This window comes from Phacochoerus africanus, chromosome X, assembly GCF_016906955.1.
Source record: "Phacochoerus africanus isolate WHEZ1 chromosome X, ROS_Pafr_v1, whole genome shotgun sequence".
NCBI classification, from domain to species: Eukaryota; Metazoa; Chordata; class Mammalia; order Artiodactyla; family Suidae; genus Phacochoerus; species Phacochoerus africanus.
This window is the reverse complement of record NC_062560.1, coordinates 82,873,403-82,894,682: the sequence shown is the minus strand read 5'-3', so window position 1 is coordinate 82,894,682 and position 21,280 is coordinate 82,873,403. Positions and strand designations below refer to the sequence as shown.

Sequence of the window (21,280 nt, the reverse complement as noted above, 5' to 3'; positions counted from 1 at the left end):
TTTCTTAATTTATTTAACTAAATAAAAGGCAGATAGAGAAAACTTCACAAGAAATCAATGTAACTTAACTACAGAGCAATTATTTTAAAAATCACTGCATAGCATTTAATAACTCATTTATTCCAAATTGCTAAAGCAAATTTATAAAAGTGAATTTTCCATATAAGTGAAACATAAATTCTCTTTAAACATAATTTATCCATAGAGATGAGGAAATTCTTTAAAATAAATTTCTCCAGAATACAATTAAAATAACTGCCCTTGTCCTGAGGATTCCAATAATTATATCAAAAAAAGTTTCACTCTACTATAATGATGGTCTTAGGGGTTACTGAAATACTAAGAACTATTCTTCCCTCTTAATGATTCCAGATAGATATAATTTTTGATCTATGTATCAAAAATTTATAAGCCCTAGCCATGTCTAATTTGCTGCTTTGAATATGAAATATTCTAGAAAATTAGGAAGCTCTGCCTGTTAAAACACTATAGAAAATAAGAGTAAATAGGAAAGAAGTAAGTATATTAAAGATTCATCTATCAATATATTATTAGGCTTCCACACATGTGTAAAGGATATTTAATGTTACCATAAATTCTAGCGCTTTAAATGTAAATTTTTAGTAAATGAGATAGTCAGTAGTTGACATATTAGGTACGTGAGTATGCATTAAAGCAAGACCATTCTGACTTTTGTTCCATATTGAAATTTGCTCCAAATTACAATTAAAAATCATTGTAGTGATAATACAACTACAAGAACAATGGCAACAGCAGAGAAACATATGGTATTAAAGTAAGGACTTCTAATCTTCTCAGCATCTATCTGCCAGGATTCTAATTCTCATCTTATAAATCAGAAATACCTGCGGGGGCTTCTTTTTTTTTTTTCAAGTGAAACATCTCTGTTCTACCTCCAGTAAGATTCTGATAGAATCTCTTTAGGGGAACATGTCCAACTTCATGAGAACCAGAGCCACATTTATCCATATTTAACTCCACTGTCATAGGAAGAAGAAAACATTGAGAATTCTTGTAGGTTCTACTCCTAAATATTAGGGGGCAGAAATATGGCACTTCTCACTTTCCTCTTGCTGAGGAATCACCGAGATCTAAGAATCAGGGCATACTAAAAAAATGTGAAAGTTAAAGAAAAATGTAACTGGAGGCATAAGAAGTACAGGGCACTCCCAGAGGCTTTATATATGGATATAGATAGAGCCAATGGGAAAGTATAGCTTAGAAACACTGATACAAAATCTCAGCTGTCAATTAAATGAAAAATACCATGAGACTACTGCAGCCGGCAGAGATGAGCACACCCTCACAAAAGTGCAAAAGATAAGGACCAGAGCTACTATGCATTCTCTTTGAAAAGATGAGGACTTAAATAAAATGAGAGTCATAGTTTTCTTGAACAGCCATTCAGTAGTATAAGGTAGAAGATGAGTGCTCAATTATAAACAGATACAGAGAAATGAAAGCTGGAAGAGTAACAACAACTAAGGCAGAAAAACATGACGTATTAGGAAATGAGTAGAGGATATACAAGAACCCCTAAAGCCAGCAAGTATCCAAAGACATGATTACCCTCCCAGAAACAGGACGACCCCTGTGAGGACACTCATGGAAACCACTGAGCAGGCAACTCAAAAGCACACTAGAATTAATGTCAGAATATTACCTCTAGCTACAGAAAGCCACAGAGTTTTCAAGAGGGAGATTTGTGATAAAACAAGAATAAAGTACATACACTAAAACTAGTGAATGTGCCTAAGCTAACTGCATATTGAACCCCTATACGGATCACTTACAATGATGCTTTGATTTACTGCAACCAATTCGTTGGTTTTTAAAGTCATAGATGAAAAAAACATTCAAAAAGTGGGACTTAAAGGAAAAATTTCTAAAATGACACAGATCCAATCATATCATACTAAAACGGGTTTCTATAGACCCAACTGTGTACATTTTATGATGATGACTTTCAACCACTTTCAGTTAAGACTATCAGAAGACAAGTTACAGGTACATGCTACACACTAGATCTTCATGAGAAAATTGCCCTGATTTTGGAATTTCTAGTAACAAGTGAATACTTTATAAACATGCTCATTGACATTTGCTTTTCTTCTTTCCTCATTCCTTCCTCCCACCCCACGCCCACATGTACTTCTTGTTTATCAGGGAGGATCCGAGTAGTTGGACTATTGAGATTTTTACTTGTCTCCTTTAACAATGCCATGGTATTGAACAAAATGCTTCTTCAGATAACATTATAAAGTCATGGTCATTGTCTTTCTATTTATAGAATAAGTGTGCTCATTTATCTCAGATCAAGCTTATAGAGTTATTTCAAAAACTTTTTTTTTTGTCTTTTGTCTTTTTAGGGCCGTATCCGCGGCATATGGAGGTTCCCAGACTAGGGGTCTAATCAGAGCTGTAGCCGCCAGCCTATGCCACAGCCACAGCCATGTCAGATCCCAGCCACACCTGCGACCTACACCATAGCTCATGGCAACACTGGATCCTTAACCCACTGAGCAAGGCCAGGGATCGAACCCGCAACCTCAAGGTTGCTAGTTTTTTTTTTTTTCTGCAATTTCAATTTTCATTAAAAATTTTTTCCTCATGGTTCCTGGTCAGATTCATTAACCACTGAGCCATGACAGGAACTCCTCAAAAATATTTTTAAGAGCATCATAACCAGAGCAAATATTCACACTCAATTTAAGAAATAAAACTGTTTTTCTTTAGTAAAGTTTCTACAGAATTGGTAACAAGAATACCATTCATAAGTAATATATCTAGAATATATGAATCTAAATTCTATGCACATTTATGCTGAATATAAAGGATATCAATCCAAGTTATCAAAGAAGAAAGGAAAAAATTTTTAATGAAAATTGAAATTGCAGAAAAAAAAAAAACTAGCAGTCTTTTTATGTTCTCAGGACTGAAATTCAAAGAAAAGAAGTTCCCTTTCAACTTTAAGAAGAACAAAAAAAAACCCATCACGTCTGGACATATCATTAGCTGAATTCTGAATCATCAGTGGTAGGTAGAGACCAACACTACTGCTATATCAAAAAGCTTACAAAATGTCTAGTGCTTCACAAACAAAAACACAAGGCACATTTTTATTTACTCTGCTATAAGTACATTTGTCTAAAGAGAGAAAAATATTAAATTCTCTAAGCATAATAAATGTGCACATTCAACTTACAGGTAACATTGTTTTTAGTCCTGAACGAAGGAATTCATTCCTTAAATGTATTCGAAAATCAAGCTCATAAGGAGATGTAACCAGGGCGTTTATAAACTGCATACAAGCCACCTGAAATTAGAAAACAAGCTTTGTTTAAAAAAAAAAGTTTTTTAATTAAAGAGACATTTACTTTTTGCATTCAGATCTTCTTTTTCTATTGACTAAAGGCATACATACATATATTGTGACATATATGAAGAAATACAAACATTTACACAAGTATACTGATTATGACTTTAAAGTAGAAAAAATAATAACAATAAAGTTTCTAATGTCCAGAGTAATTCTAACAAAGATAATGATGGATAGTTAAGTACTGCTATGCTTTGCCAAACAATCTGAAGGAACATGAAACTCTCTCTGAGAAACCTCAAGTTCCAAAAATGTGAATATAGAGTGCTTTAAAAAAAGATCATGAAATGTATCTTTCATATCTGAGCTGTCCTCAGAATGCACTTGGCCTCAATTCTATATGGCCATAAATACTTTTCTAAAATAAATCAAATAAGGCTATAAAATTACCCTGATATTAAACAGGGAACAGTGATAACTTAGAGATATTATTACATTGATTTATACTCTCTCCAACTATTATTGGATAGATTTGCACAAAATACATAGTATTAAAATATATGATTAAGATGAATTAATTTACTATGCATAAAAAATGAATCCAAGTGAATTAAGATTCAACTAGAAGGCAGTGAAGACACCAATACTTATGTGCATTGCATGATAATGTAAATATAAGGGCTTGTTTTCCAATAAAGATGAGTCATTGCTTAGGCTGATTCTGAAAAATGGATTTTGCTATTCTTCTGATATTGAGGCTCCCTATTATAAAAGGGGAGGAACTTATTTGGGGGTAATTGCAAACTAGGAGAGTAGCAACCAAATGATGCCAGGTGTTCCATAAATTATTCCTCATTCTTGGAAAATGCTGCTCAAGTTTAAATCAATCGGCTAAAAGTGAAGAGCCGCACATTTACATTGATTTTTTCTGGCTGCCCCCACAGTATGTGGAAGTTCCTGGACCAGGGTTCGAACACACGCCGCAATTCCTGCCTGCTCTGCAGCTGTGGCAGGACTGGATCCTTATCTCACTGCGTCAGAAGGGAACTTTCCTACATTGATTATTTTTCAAGTATGCAGTAAGTAGTAGAATGTTCAAAGAGTTGAATGCAAGGGGATCCCTGGAAAATATGTGAAGATATTAAGTATATACAGAGGGGGACTAAAATCAATAGTTAGCATAGGAAAAACCCATCAGCAAAATAAAAATATTTCAATGTATTTTGTGTTGACCTTATCCAGACCTGTTATTATGAGAGTGATTTTTTTTCAAGTAAAGAGAAAATATTAAAAAGCATATTGCTTTTATTTTTATATCTTTATCTTAAGCATTTAAGCTGTTTTACAGGAGATTAGCCTATCTAGCTCACAGGCAGGTTCAAAAAAAAGCAAAAATTGCAAGCATTAAAGGGGATGGATCGAGGTTGTCTCTAACATTATTAGATATCTAAATGATAATTGAACGATGCAGTCCAATTGCTATGAATGCTCAAATGTCAAACTAAATCACTTAGACATCTGACTAAATATTTGCCATTGACTTGGCATTACCTTAAAAGTCATATCAGATAAGTTATTAATTCACTTATGCCTTAATCGGTTACTTAAACTTCCTATTTACAGTAAAAAAAAATGCTTAAGTCTTTAGATAGTTTCAATAGGCTGGGATATAAGTTTGCACATTGTACATGTCCATGGCTATATTATCATTGCATTTTCTTGAATGATTCTTATTATGCTACAACTATGACCTGACCGAATAAGCCAAAGTACATGTCCCCAAAAAAATTAATAGAGAGAAAAGTTGCCATCTGCTAGGATTTTTTTTTGCCAGAAGAAAGTCTAGCTTAATGGCTTGTATTAATACCCTACAAGTAAAGAGAACATTTCCCTGAGAAACAAGTTAATGAGTCTTGGAATTGTACCTTTATACAAATAGAAGTATTTAGATTAGAAAATGATAAAAGTAGTAAAAGTCAATAAAACTAATGCATGTTAATAACATCAAAATAATTTTATATTTAATAAGATAAATGTTGCAATGCTATTAAAAACTCAACTATAATATATGAATATGTAACTAAATATTAAGAAAAGTTTATATACCTTGTGAAATAATTAGCACACACTTTTAGGTCGTTAGTTTAAACAGGTAACAGCACTGTCTTATCAATGTACTATTTATTATCAAATTTTAAGTTATTTAATTAATTATAAATAACATAAAATGAATATTCATACCGTCATGTAATTTTCCAACATAATCTGCTAAAGCAAAGCTCTTTATTAGGAATATTTATATTTTATGAATGTGAGGAACAAAAAAAGTCATCTTAATTATCTCCATTCCTTTATACTACTACACAATTACTGCCTTTTTCAGAGGACAGGAACAAAACCAATCCAATAGTCACTATTTACAAACACAAAATTAAATTTTAAAAATATAGGCGTTCCCGTCCTGGCTCAGTGGTTAACGAATCCGACTAGGAACCATGAGGTTGTGGGTTCAGTCCCCGGCCTCACTCAGTGGGTTAAGCATCCGGCATTGCCGTGAGTTGTGGTGTAGGTTGTAGATGCAGCTGGGATCCCACATTGTTGTGGCATAGGCAGGCAGCTACAGCTCTGGTTAGACCCCTACCCTGGGAACCGCCATATGCTGCGGGTGCGGCCCTAGAAAAGACAAGAATGAATAAATATATTTTAAAAATATAATTAATTTAAAGGGAAGAATATATTATTACCTAATTATAGACCTGAAATGCCCATTGTGTGGATTCTCATAGCCAAACATAAACCCCCCAAACTATTACCATCATTATTATTTTGTATTAGTTTTTGTTACCAGAAAATAGTAGGTGCTTTACATAATTCACCATCTAATCTCATCCTCACAAAAACCGTGTTACTATTTTTTTTTTCCACAGATGATGAAACTAAGGCTCAAAGCAAATAAATAACTTACACAAGGTCACATAACAAGAAGGAAACTCATGGACCTAAACCATATCACTTTACTCCAAATACAGTATAATTTTCAGCATGTATCAAAGGCCTCAAAAACTCCATTCTTAGATTAAAACAACAAAATATTTTAAGGATAAGTAAGACAATAAAATTAATAAAACTAGTGCATCATACATAATATAGTGGGAATGCCTAACTTTGAAACTATAGATTAGAAAAATATATTATTTTAACAATATGTTGTCTAGTATATAAATTGGTTATATGTCAATTATACCTTAAAAAATAGTGGTTATCATAATACATAATAAAACGCAAAAGAAAGAAAGGAAGGAAGGGAAGGAGGGAAAGAGACAGAAAATGGTTCCTAGAATGTGTTACATCCTTTTATATATGTGTGTACACACACACACACACACACACACACACACATATACATATATACACATATATGTATATGTGTGTGTGTATATATATATATGCTGAACGTGACCTATGGATAGCATCCCATCATCCAAAACAATAGCCTCTCATTCTCCTTTACTTCTTGCTACTCCACTCCCTGCACTCCTCATTCAGCAAAGATGTGTATGCAAATGTACACATACACACAAGCATGCCGTTCAATAGACACTTACCACAACGTAAATTCACCTTAAATATGATTAAATAAAATTTAAAATCCAGTTGCTCAGTGTCATTAATCACAGTTCAAGTGTCCAACAGCCACAGGTGGCTAGTGGCTACCATATTAGATAGCAAGGACATAGGACACTGCAGAAAGTTCAACTGGGTAGCACTGCACTAGACACTTTACATTAAAAAGCTTCTGGCCTAGTATCTAAAATCTAAGCACCAAAGCAATACAAAAATCATTCCTGAATAATGAAACTTTCAAAATTGGTATTTTCAATTCCCAAGCATATAAATCGTTAAGAGCACGACTGACTACATTCTCTTCTTACAATGCAAAATCAATCTGCTTTCAAAAAACAAAAATCCTAGAGTTCCCATCATGGCTCAGTGGTAACAAACCCAACTAGTATCCATGAGGATGCAGGTTCGATCCCTGGCCCTGCTTGGTTGGTTAAGGATCAGGCATTGCCATGAGCTGTGGTGTAGGCTGCAGGCATGCCTTGGATCTCAGGTTGCTGTGGCTGTGGCTCTGGCTGACGGCTGCAGCTCAGATTCAGCCTCTAGTCTGGGAACCTCCATAAGCCACAGGTGCAGCCCTAAAAAGCAAGAAGTTTCAACACCAGAGAAAGAAGGGGGAAAAAAAAGAGTTATGGGATTTTATAGCTATAAAGAACATAAAATATTCTGGTCCAATATCTTCATTTAAAGATAAGGAAACTGAAAACCTAGGAAGATAAGATGATTTGCCCAAGATTATATAGCTAATATTAAGCCATAAAGATTGGGCCTCGTGGCTTTTAGTCTTGGATTCTTTCTACCTCACTACAATGCACAAATCTAGCATTGCTGAATAGTATTTTTCCTTGTACTGGAAAGGAAACAACTGCCTTTGAATTGAAGTCAAAAATCCAACTATCCAGATTCCATCTATTGCTCAGTTTCTTTACAATGCCTCTAAGGTTCAGAATAGGCTGCCATATCTATTTGTTTTACCTTCTTCCATGAGAATTAAAATTTAAAAATCATAGAAAGTCAGTGAATTTTCTCCATGATTGATAAATATGCTTGGCTAGGACCACAATTCTGATTTTTAACCAGTAAAAACAGTTTCTATATTTGCAATTTTATTAAATGATCTCCTTATAAGGAGATTACTACATGGTATCTGTATATACCTACCGAATAAATGCATGGACCTATAGATAAAAATGACCAACTTTATGCATGCCACAATGCACTCAATAATTTGTGCCATGCAAAATTATACTAAATTGAATGACTATCAGCTATTCCATCACATAATGATCCTTCCTTTATCATAACAGTATATGTTCTTTCAACAACAATCGCCTACATTCTTTAGAGGATGCTATTGTCTTCATTCTGGGTGTGGGGTATGATATAGAGAGTGAAATATCACAAAATACATTTTAAACTTCAAGATATGGCTATGTACTTGTCTAGGGTTTTCTTTGTAACTGCTAACTGCCCCCAATAAAATGTTTATAATGGGTGAACAGTCATTAGATATTTAAATTTTATCAACATTTTAGAACATTCTAGAACTTTAACTCACCAGCTTTGAAAACTATACATATAACATCTATCTGTCAGTTTGATCACCATTCATAGAGCTACAGAGTACAATAATTGCCAACTCCAGGACATTCTCAGACAGATTATCCATATTGCCATTAGCTGTGACAAATTGTGCTTTTAAAATGTTATTGACACTCTCACACATTGACCTTATTAAGTACTTTGTTGACATTAACAAGGTCTTTCTTTATCCTAGCCCAGCAGGATTTAGGAAAAAATATGATTTAAGTCAAAAATAAGAACTAAAAAATTTACAAATGTACGGTGCAAGTTAATTAAGTCAAAAAGGTTGAAATATTCCAGGCATGGCAAAGCCATACACAATGGTATAGAGGTAGAGGGATAAAATAGCATACAATGTTTGGGAAACTGAGTATAGTATGACTAGACCAAAAAACTATATGTAGAAGAGTGGTGGAATTTGAACAAAGCAACAGTTAGATAAGGACGTATTTTCTGTGGACTGTTATTAGACTTTACTCCCAGAGGCTACTGGAAGATACAGTAATTTAAGCAGTGATTTAACAAGAATTGCATTTCAGAAGTATAACTTTGTGGAATATAATTTAAAAGGGGGGCTATAACGAAAGGCATAAGATAATTCAGAGTCCAGGGAAATGATAAAACATTGAGATGTAACAATGCCTGGAACAAAGAAATGAGAGCAGGGTGTGGGGGATACCATAACAAGGAATGGAAGCACAACACTAAGGAAGTAGAATTGGTAGGATTTGGTGACTGAGGAAATAGTGAACGGAGAAAGAACAGATTATTATAGTAGACAGCTACGTTTCTGGTTCATGCTACTTGGTAGGCAATCTTAAGGTTAACCAAGAATGGGCAAACAAGACAACGGCAGGTCAGTGTTGGAAAGGTGACTGAAGTAGGAAGGAGAGGATAAAGAAAAGGAATATATGTATAGTTAAGGACAATATTAAATTTGAAATGCAGTCAGGAGGCAGATGAATATGAGACCTGTGAGTCAGGACTGTATTTGGAGTGAGGCAGAAAGATGCATCACATAGAATGCTGGTTGAAGTCATAAGGATGGATGAGGCTGTCCAAGGACAATGTAAAGAATGAGCAAAGGATGAAAGGACTAAGATCAAGCTCTAGGGATAAGTATATTTAATGGTCAAGCATACAGAAAGGAGAGTTTAAATGTAACTTAGAGATAAAAGAAAAATGAGTAGAGATTAGTATCACAGAAGTTGAGGGAGGAGAGAGCTTTGATACAGCAGTGACCAACACTGTCGAATGGTACTAGAGAAACCAATATGATGCCTTCAAAAGTGTCTGTTGCTTTTTACATCATACAAGTCACTAGTGACTCCTCCCTGTTATCAAAAATGATGGACTTGACAATTATGCAACTTTGAAAACATACTTAAAACACATTCTTCTTCAAGTCAGAAGTTATTTTTGTAAGTCTTTGAAAAATAACTACAATGGGGAGTTCCCGTTGTGGCTCAGCGGTTAACTAATCTGACTAGTAACCATGAGGATGCAGGTTCAATCCCTGGCCTTGATCAGTGGATTAATGAGCTGTGGTGGTGTAGATCAAGACATGGCTCAGATCCCACATTGACGTGGCTGTGGTGTAGGCCGGCAACTACAGCTCTGATTAGACCCCTAGCCTGGGAACCTCCACATACCTCAGGTGCAGCCCTAAAAAAGGCAAACAAAGAAAAAAAAGAAAAATGACTACATGGTATAAATATCTCTATACAACCCCCCATTTTACTAATTTTACTTTTTTAATGGTAGCAATATAAAGCTGTCATTAAATAGAGAAAGTTTCCTAAGCAATATCAGGCATTCCTTCAACACTTAATATTTAACACACTCATTTATTTTCCACACATTTTCTCCTTATTCATAGCTGCAGTGCCTTGTTTTGTTATAAATGTACCTTTACTGACAAATGATAAATGATCTTTCCGAAGTTACTTCCTTATATGTGATGATGCAAGGGCACTAATAGCTAATTTACAGTTAGGCTTAGAGTAAATTCTCAACTGTTGAGAACCACTGTGGAATCAAGCTACAAAAAATGAGTTCAGGAGTTCCCGTCGTGGCGCAGTGGTTAACGAATCCGACTAGGAACCATGAGGTTGCGGGTTTAGTCCCTGCCCTTCCTCAGTGGGTTAACGATCTGGCGTTGCCGTGAGCTGTGGTGTGGGTTGCAGACGCAGCTCAGATCCTGCGTTGCTGTGGCTCTGGTGTAGGCTGGTGGCTACAGCTCCGATTCGACCCCTAGCCTGGGAACCTCCATATGCCGTGGGAACGGCCCAAGAAATAGCAAAAAAAAAAAAAAAATGAGTTCATATAGATGAGGGTTTGTCTCCTTAAGCATGAACATCTGTTTTTGCATAGAACTCTTTCTGAAGTGAATTCCATGACTCCCACATTCCCAAAATACCATATACATATGATATTTTATATATATGATAAAATATATATATTGTGTGTGTGTATAACTTTTTTTTTTTTTTTGCTTACTCTGGGACATGATTAAATACATGAATTAGTGAGCTATGACAGAACACAGAGAGACCCTCAGAACTCTTGAGATATATATATATATATAGGGCTCCTTGCCCTGACACTAAGTGAAACCAAATGTTATAATTTTGGAATTTCAGTTCCTGTCTTTTATTATGTTTCTATCTCCTCCTCCTTTGCTTTCATTGTCAGTTGTCACTTCTTGATCATCTCAGTGCACAAGTCTGAAATAAATCATCTTCCAACCTCCCAACTTGTGCTTTTAGTCTGTTGTGGATGGAAAACAGATAATCAAGCCCATTAAGATAGAGACTCTCATACTAAATGAAGTCAGTCAGAGAGAGAGAGACAAATACCATATGATATCACTTATATCTGGAATTTAATATATGGCACAAATGAACCTTTCAACAGAAAAGAAACTCATAGACTTGGAGAACAGACTTGCAGTCGCCAAGGAGTAGGGGAGGGAGTGGGATGGACAGGGAGTCTGGGATTGATAGATGAAAACTACTGCATTTGGGATGTATAAGCAATGAGATCCTGCTGTACAGCACTGGGAACTATATCTAGTCACTTGTGATGGAGCATGATGGAGGATAATGTGAGAAAAAAATGTGTGTGTGTGTGTGTGAGAGAGAGAGAGAGAGACTGGGTCACTTTGCTGTACAGTAGAAAACTGACAAAACACTGTAAACCAACTATAATGGAAAAAAATCATTAAAAAAAAAAAGATTCATAGGAAGAGTTAATAAGCTCTGACTAAAGGCCAAAAGGTCTTTGTCATCACGAGGGCATACTTGATGCATTTGGTGACATTTTGTAGGCTGCAAATAGGTGAGGTCAGGATAAGTAGATCAACTGTGTGTTTATTTCTATGTTTTTGTGTACCATATCGAATTTTAACATGCACCTTTTTTTATTATTTTCAGCATTTTAGAAAACATTTTTGCAATTTTTAAGTTGTTATATTTTAAATTTATTTAATATATTTTTCTTGGCCATGCCCACAGCATGCAAAGGTTCCCAAGCCAGGGATTGAACCTGTGCTACAGCTGTAACCCGAGGCACAGCAGTGACAAAGCCAGACCCTTAACCTACTGCACCACCAGGGAACTCCTAAATGTTTTAAATCATGCTAAGAACACTTCTGCACACAACTCCTGAAGTACTTTAAGACATTGTACCTTTCAGACTAATAGCAGCCTGTGAAGACTGGGGATATTTTAATAATACATCATTGGAGGTTAACTATATGACTTTCTCTCCACAGACAACTATCATTAATGCTCAGTGTACCCTAGCTTTTCCTGCTGGACTATATAGAAATCAGTTTCAACTATATGTAGGTATTACTTCATTCTGTCTTTTGTGAAGTGACTGGCAGACTACTCTGGCCTCTATTTTTTTTTTTTTTTTTTTTGCCTACTGGAAGCCCTTCTCCTGCCTCCATAACACTGGTTTTCTACTAGCAAAGGTAATTTTCTGGAAAATTCCCATTGATCCTTCAAGACCCAGTTAAAGCATCACCTCACCACTGAAGCATTCCCTGACCTACACAGGACATACCTAAATTTTCCTTGTGTGCTCACTAAACCTACCAAGAGGAAAGGGATATGTGTGGAAAAGTGTTGCTATGTCAAGCAAAGAGTTCTATATGATACAATGTTAGAAGGAATTTAAAAGTCTACAGAATATTTGGGAAACACCAGGTTTAGTATGGCTGAAACATTTGGGAAAGTGACAAGTTTTAAGACCAAAATGTTAGGTTGAGGTCACACTGAAAAAGGTCATTCACCATGATTAGGCTTTTTACTTTTCTCAAGCAATGGGTCAATAACATAGGTTTCTAGGAATGCTACCATGTCAGAATCAGATTTACTTTTTAAGGATAACTGACAGCAGTACAAAACATCTGTCTGGAGGGGAAGAATGTATCAGTTTGGGGTGCTAATTAGGAAATTATTGAAATAATATTGCTATGAGATGATAAAGGCAGTGGGGATAGAGAAACTGGGATAGATTCATAGTCTTTAGTAAGCCTTGAGGATTGACTAGATGCAGGGAACAATGAAGAATGAGGTCTTGAGGAAAATTAAAGATTAGGCAAAAGATGATACTTCTATAACCTAAAATGAGAAAGACAGCAAGAAGAGTAGACTTCTTTGGGGGGAATCGTATGAAAGGACAGAAGAAAAATGAACTTACTTCATTAAGACGAGGCACCATGTATTAGTTAAGGGCATGTACACTGAAGCTTGATACCCTAGGGTATAATGTGGTCTTTACCTCCAATATACTGTGTTACCCTGGAAAAGTTATCTAACCTCTATGGGCCTCAGTTTAGTCATCTATAAAATGAGGATACTACTACTATCTCTATCAGAGAACTTCTATAAGGTTTAAAATGAAGTGACATATGTAAAATATTTAGAACTATGACACAGGGTTAATAAATGCCACTTTTAATTTTGTTTTTGATGATCCCTATAAAACATCCAGTTAGCTATTTGGACAGGGAGGTTTGAATAGACAGGGATGTGAGCTGGAATCACAATCCCTAGAACATGGTAGGATGTTAAAGTTAGAAAGGCAATTGAGAACATTCATGAGGAGGATAAAATATGTATGTGTGAACATACAGCTGTCTATGTATATGAGCGTACATACGTATGTGTACATACGTGTGTATGTATACAAAGTGAAGACAGAAAAAGACCAAGAATAGAACACAGAGAATACAATACCCAAGAAGTAAGCAGAAACATGACAAAGATAGAGAAACAACAGTTAGAGGTAGTAAGAGAGCAAGGAGAAGACAGTGCCTGGAAAGCAAAAGGCAGGAAAATTTTCAAGGAAGAAATGATCAATAGAGCCAAGTATTCGGAATTGGAAAGAGGCCATTGGATTCTGAAATTCAAGGATCATTGTCAACCTTTCAAGAACTGTGAAAAAGTTGAGTTGTGATAGGGTAATTTAGGAAACAGAGAAAACAAGTACAGATGACTCTTTTAGAGATTTAGACTGTGAAATGAAAAAGGAAGATGAGAGGATACTTTGAAAGATAAGAGGATCAGAAGAAGGTGCTGTAGTATGGGGGAGATGTGAGGATGCTACTCAGCTAAAGGAAAGTCAATAAACAGAGAACATATGAAGATATATGGCTATTTCATGAATTACGGAAGATAATGAAACTCCTCTCACAGGTACAAATTTTCACTTTAAAGATGAGCTAGAAAACCTCTGTGAGAAGTTAATAACCTGTTTTTAAATCCAAAAAGGTGGGGCAGGTATATAGTAGTTATTTTAAAATATATTTAGTCCTGTATTTTAACAGAATTACTTCCTGAGACTATAGTAACATTCTGAGAAGTCTCAGGATCCTACAGAAATAGATAAGTAGTTCTGTTAAAATACAGCACTAATTATATTCTTTTAAACAAATTTAAACTTTTGCTTTTCATTCTGTATCTTCAATATATTTTTTAACTTTTAGATACTTTTTCATCCACATGAAATAATCCAGATAAACCTACTTCACAATTCTTGTGAGAGTAATAAGCTCGGTATAAAACAAATTACTAATTTTTGTACCTCATTAAAATAGGAAATTTCAAATTGTGATTTGCATATGTTTGCATCTGTAATTAGTATTCAACAATTTCTGGAATATCTAGCAAGATGTCTATGATTCTTCCTCATGTTACTTGTTAACAACTTGCCACTTTATCATTCCATTCAGTCCAGCTTCCTGAAGGCTAACAAATGTCATTCCCATCTCATTGTGTGGTTTAAACTACATTACAGCAGGGGTGTCATTTTAAAGGTCAGCTAACACAGTATACAAATGCTGGCATCACAGAGACCTAGCTTCAAATCATAGCTCTACGTCTCAACAGCTGTGTGATTCTGAATGAGTGATTTGCGTAAATAATGAAAGCTTTGAAAATAGAAAAAAACATTTAATTCCTGCTAAACAAACTTTGCAAGATAAGTACAAATTCCAACATATGACTGAAAAATCAATGAAATATAGTTAGGTTAGCCCAAGCACAAGAATAAGAAGAAAGTTTCAAGACGACATCTTTAAAAAAAAAAAAAAAGCACCCATTTTTGAAGCTTTCAGTAGAGATATTAAATTTTATTGAGATAAATCACACACTAAAAAGTGGATTATAGAAAGGGAAACACTGGGACTTACCATAGTGGTTCAGTGGTTAATGAACCCAACCAGTATCCATGAGGACATGGGTTCAATCCCTGGCCCAGCTCAGTGGGTTAAAGATCTAGCGTTGCTGTGAGCTGTGGCGTAGGTCAGAGATGTGGCTCGGATCCCGTGTTACTAATGGCTGTGGTGTAGGCTGGCAGCTACAGCTCCGATTCAACCCCTAGCCTGGGAACCTCCATATGTTGCAGGTGCAGCCCTAAAAAGACAAACTAAACTGAAATAAAATAAAAAGGGAAACACCGAAAGGAAATAATCTGAGCATTAAATGCTGTAATACACTGGAAATAAAAGGCACACTATAAAGTTTATCCAAAATGGTCAACATAGTTGGAGTAGAGCAACAATTAATAAATTTGCTCAAACATCTGGAAAGAGATTAGCATTCTGTAACACTACAGTATTCTCTTTGGACAAGCTGTTTTATCTATCTGTTAGAGTTTGAAACTCTGTTGAAAATAGGTATCAACACTTAATGATACAATTAAAAAGAGGAAAAGAGTTTCCGGTGGCTTGGCAGGTTAGTGATGTGGCCTTGTCACTACTGTGGTGCAGGTTTGATCTCTGATCTGGGAACTTTCACCTGCCATGGGTGAGGCCAAGAAAAGAAGGGAGGAGGGATAAAACTGCTTTATATAAGATCAGAAATTTGAGTATTTAAACACTATTAAATAATTTGATAAAATTAAATGTGGAACCATCTTTGTTGAATGATACTATAGGAGATTAAAAAATATTTCAGAAAGTGTTTTCCATGGTACATTAAATGCTAAGCACTGTCTAAAAGACCACAGACCAACAAACCTGGCATCAAATTCAACCATGCTGCTTACAAGGTGTTGTACCATAGACAAGTTATTTAATCTCACTTAACTTAGTTGTCCCATAAGCAAAATGGAGATAATAATAGTACCTACATAGCTACTAAATCTAGTATCTATTAAATCAGATAATATATGTAAATTAAAGTGTTCAGTCCGGGATCTCACACTGTAAGTATTGTCAAAAAATGAGTTCTCATCATAAAGAACCCAAGTTCTCATTTATAAAATGGGTCATTTACTGAAACCATCAAAGAAAAGATAGTGAATTTTGCCATTTTTCTAAAGAAGACACGTACGCCAGGTCTACACAGAGCTATCAGATAAATGAGGGCCTAAGAGTTGCAGTTCAACTCTCTATATTCTGGGGAGTCAAATTTCTCAATGCTGTGTGAATTGCACAAAAAGAAATATGTTTAGTTTTCTTAAATTTCTAGGATAAGCCCACACAGACTTCATTAACACTTGTTAGGATAATGGCATTGGCTGAACTGCTTGCCCTCTTGCCCTGATTATTGCTAAGACTTTAATTTCCGTGGCTTATTACACTAATTACTAAATTTCTACCCAAATACTAATGATAATCATGATCATCACATTTATAATAATCCGAAGTACCTCCCCTAATTTTAAACATATTGTCACTTTCACTAACAAAACTTCTAGCTTTTACGAATGACCAAACAACAGGAAGAATTTCATTTTTACGTTCCATTCTAGTTAAACACTAGCTAAAATGGAGTTAGTGTCATACAAAATGAGTACTCTAAATATAACCCTAGATGTAATTTAAGACTAACTCACCTGTAATTGCAAAGCTTCATGGTTTTCTAATCCTTCCACAATTGGTGAAAATCGTTCTCTGTTATTTCGTTCTGCTGCTGTAGTTATAGCTCCTAAAAGTTTATCTAGACTATAGACCAAAAAAAAAAAAAAAAAAAATATATATATATATATATATATATATATGGAAAAGAGAAATACATCTTAAACACAGAATATGAAAATGTGTTATCTCTTATACAGTCTTCCCTGTTTCCTTTCTGGTGCTTCATGCTTATACAGATAGACCACTACAGTTTAAGAATTGTGTTCTTGTCCATATACTCTACAAATCAAATATTATAGCATTAATATTTGATATTAACTGCATCGATATTACAGCATCGAATATTATAGCATAATATTTGATCAAGGCATCGAAATGAAAATTCAACTTGAAAATCTTGAGGCAAATAATTTTTCTGGGTGATACTACTTAAAAGATAACTGATAAACATTAAAACTTTAAATTTCAGGTTTTGATATTTCATTTGTTAACATAAATACTAATGTCACTTAAAACATGATTTGGCATCTACAGTTATTAAAAGTTCATTCAAGTGTAAACAGACTGTAATTTTATAATAAAGTGTTGGAGAGAGTAAATAATTTTTTAAGAACTTAAAAAAACTAATACTCTTTCAAAATGGAACAAGGAAAAAAAACCTGAAAGAGAAAGCCCAGTAAATTAGAGAAGCATCTATAATTGCATAGCACAAGAAATTTTTTCACCATAACCAAAATATTGGAAACTATCTCTGTACAGTCTGAGGCAAATTAACCTTGATGTAGTATACTATTCATATGAAACTACATCTGAAATTCTAATTAAGTCATAAAATATACCAGGATAGGTTGAAATATATGAATTAAGTACTGAAAATCCAATTGACTAGAAAACTATTTCTTACTCATGTATACTGATTTATCTATAAAACTTAAGGAAGTCTTACTTTTGCACACATTATCTTATTCTCAGTTTGTTCTCATTGAGATAAGATAATGCTGTGTAATATTATTTCTGTTTAGTGTTTGTCTTTTAGTTTCAAAGGACTAACCAGCACCAATCAGTATCTCCTTTATTCCAAGAAGTATGAGATGGTCAACATATTACAATATTCTTAAATCTTTGCCTGGCCCTGTTCTGATTCAAATCAAAATGACTACTGTCACACAGAGTGTTGAGAAGAAATATTTTAGTTTGTGTCCTTAGCAGGCATTTCACTCTTTATCACAATGGTTTCTTACCAATCAGACATTAAACCTGAAATTTTGCTTCTGATTCATTATTATTTCCATAAGAAGAAATGATCTAATGCATGGCACATACATGCACTTGGAATAATTATGAACAGCCTTTTTGTTCTTTTTAACAAGTTAGTTTATGTCATTCCATGAATAATTGCTTCATCTTTTCACTTACCACAAGCAGGTAAAGTAAAATACTACTATAAAATAATACTACAAAATAAAGGAATCTAATTAATTCAGTAAGTTAAAGTAGTCAAATGTTGTGATGTACACTGCATGGAGGTATGTTGTGGAGGGTGTGTATGTATGTCTTTCTGGGTGTGTTTAGCAATAATTATTCTCTAATCTATTTCCATTTTTCTACTAATTTTTTTACCTTCAGCTAGACAAAATTCCATTCATTCACTTTGAATATTCAACTTAGAAGAATTTCCCATTAGAATTCTATCTTTTTAAACCTATTTTTCAAAGAATCCAAACAGAAAAGCTAAAATATAAAGTATCACTAATGTTTTTTCTAAAATTTAATACTATTCTCATGCAAGTTATCAAAAAAAAAAACAGCACAAAAGTAGAACTTGTTAATTTCGCAAGTGTCATTTTCTATGCAGTTAATTTAGTAATATGTACTACTTACATGTTCTCTTCCCCAACAATGCAAATAGCAGAAAGTATTTTTACTATTTCAGTCATCATGTTGGGTTGTTTGGGGTCAATTGCTCTTGCCAATAATAAAAGGCTTCTTTCATCTCCTAGGATCCTTTGCAATCCAAACTGAAAAAAAAAGTTCATCCACAATGTTTTTGGAATACATTTTTAATTTTAAAAAGCAACATAATAATGATTTTCTAAAAACCAATACCTCCACAATGAGGTTCTTTCTTCTTAATGATATGAATGTTTGTCAAATAAGGTTATTTGTCTTTGTTTATTTGAAATGATGGCATCTTGTAGTTTTTGCCCCGTGATCAGATATCTCCATTAGCCTGCCTAAAAAATTCCATAAAAATTTGGGAGAAATATAGGAACAACCAGCATTTCTTCAACAGAGAAGCAAATGTAAAGCACATACTGATATGATTTTCTAAAGTAGTTCTACTTATGTCATTGGGTCTCCCTGGAGATGTCTGGAACTTACAGTCAAATTCTCCAATATGCTTATATGGTAAATTAAGTTGAAGAAAAAGGGTCAAAATGTTGAAAAGCTCTTTTGCATATACTACATGTCAAAGAAGCAATAAACCTCTTTATGGATTTTCCCAAACCTTCTCTTTCTTAGCCTCCCTCTTTCAAGCAGCTGTGTAGCATTACAGAAGCTATAAACCCAAAGAAATGGTGCCTGGTTTTTAGGAAGTGTCAGTCAACTAGGAAAAGAGAGACACCATTTTAATTTATTCTCTAGGCTTGAATATTTGCATGCATGTATGACTCATAAAAATGAATAGGTAAAGAAATCTTGAAGAAAGACCCAAATTTGGGTTTTCACAACATTAAGAAGGTAATATTTTCTTTGATCTATGTTCCACAAAATACTTCTCAGATTTCTTATGAAGTATGTTTGCTTCTTTTTACAGTACAACGGTGAAACCTGACAACATTTCATTGGAGCAAAACTGCCATTTCAAACTAACATTTAGTTAAGTACCAAACATTTGAATATTTTTATGGTTCCTAATTTATCTTCTAAAAGAATTCAGGAGAAAAAAAAAACAACAACATAGCTAAAGCTCTTAAATATGATTTTACTGGAGATCATAATAAATAAGGAAATATACTGAGACAAAACAAAAAAAAAGGAAATGGAAGAGACAAGATTAAAAAGAAGCAAACAGAAGAATAGGAATATGTATGTATAAAGGTGCCTAGTAGATAATAAATAGTAAGGAAAATAAGTGAAAAACTCATGTGTAAAACTAAGAGATTTTTAGCACGCAATTACCAAACTTAAAAGAACAGCTTTAAAAGTTAGGCTGAGGAGTTCCCGTTGTGGCGCAGTGGTTAACAAATCCGACTAGGAACCATGAGGTTGTGGGTTCAATCCCTAGCCTTGCTCAGTGGGTTAAGGATCTGGCGTTGCCGTGAGCTGTGGTGTAAGCTGCAGACGCGGCTTGGATCCCGCGTTGCTGTAGCTCTGTTGTAGGCAGTGGATACAATACAGCTCCAATTAGACCCCTAGCCTGGGAACCCCCATATGCCACAGGAGCGGCTCTAGAAAAGGCAAAAAAAGGCCAGGAAAAAAAAAAAAAGTTAGGCTGAGAGTGAAATTGCTTAATTTTCAAATTTCCTTTTTATTATTTAAAGTAATTTCTAATATATAGGGACATACTGAAAATAAAAATGAAGATACAAGAAATGATGGAAAACCACCAATCAAATCATAAAAGTAATTATGACAGCAATGGAAATTAAGAGACATATATGTTGCTTTATATGATCCTATTTTACATGCATTATATAAGCAAAAAGTTTTTGAAGTAGGTAATCAAAATTCCTTGGGACCAGCAAATTTGATGTATAAGTCATGTCAGATGCAAGCTTCATTCTTTGATTATGACAATTTATTCCAGTATGAAATAGATATATCACTCCATAATTTTTTTAATTTTGAATGTGTACTTTATGCTTATTGTTTCACACACCTATAATTTAAAAGACCTACCATTTATCCATATTTGAGCACCTATGTGCAAGACATCAGCATGCTCTAACTAAAGCTTAATCTAAGTTAAACCACAACGTCTTCAAAACTTCCAAACTCTTAAGTAATAATTATGTACTGACGTATCAATTTATGTCTTATGCGAAAAGGCTCTCCAGGAAATCTCACTAACATGACTTTTCTCTAGTAACTATACTAATTAGAGATATATCCTGGAAAGCTGTAAGAGTTGACAATGCAAGTCAATAAGAATCTAGATCAGAGTCCTAATTTTACAGGTGAGGGAACTGATTGCCGAAGAGGTCAGATGATTTTTCTAAAGGCCACACAACGTAGTGGCAAAGAATGAACTATATTTCCTGATTTCCAGTACTGTGTTGTCTTTCCATTAATTCTGTTTCCCTCAGTTGAAGAAAGAGATCCATCTTGAGCTATGGAAAAGCAAAGCTCATTAA

General features: G+C 34.4%; 1 protein-coding gene across 1 annotated transcript in view; it reads right to left on the bottom strand.

Annotated features, from left to right (window-relative positions):
* DIAPH2 (diaphanous related formin 2) overlaps nucleotides 1-21,280 on the bottom strand; it is a 913,509-nt gene that overhangs the window by 647,916 nt on the left and 244,313 nt on the right. Inside the window, exons 9-11 of the mRNA XM_047765864.1 lie at nucleotides 18,804-18,940; nucleotides 16,898-17,006; nucleotides 3,227-3,337 (exon numbers count right to left, since the gene is read on the bottom strand). Coding sequence (XP_047621820.1) covers nucleotides 3,227-3,337; nucleotides 16,898-17,006; nucleotides 18,804-18,940 — 357 coding nt within the window. The remainder of the gene's footprint in view (nucleotides 1-3,226; nucleotides 3,338-16,897; nucleotides 17,007-18,803; nucleotides 18,941-21,280) is intronic.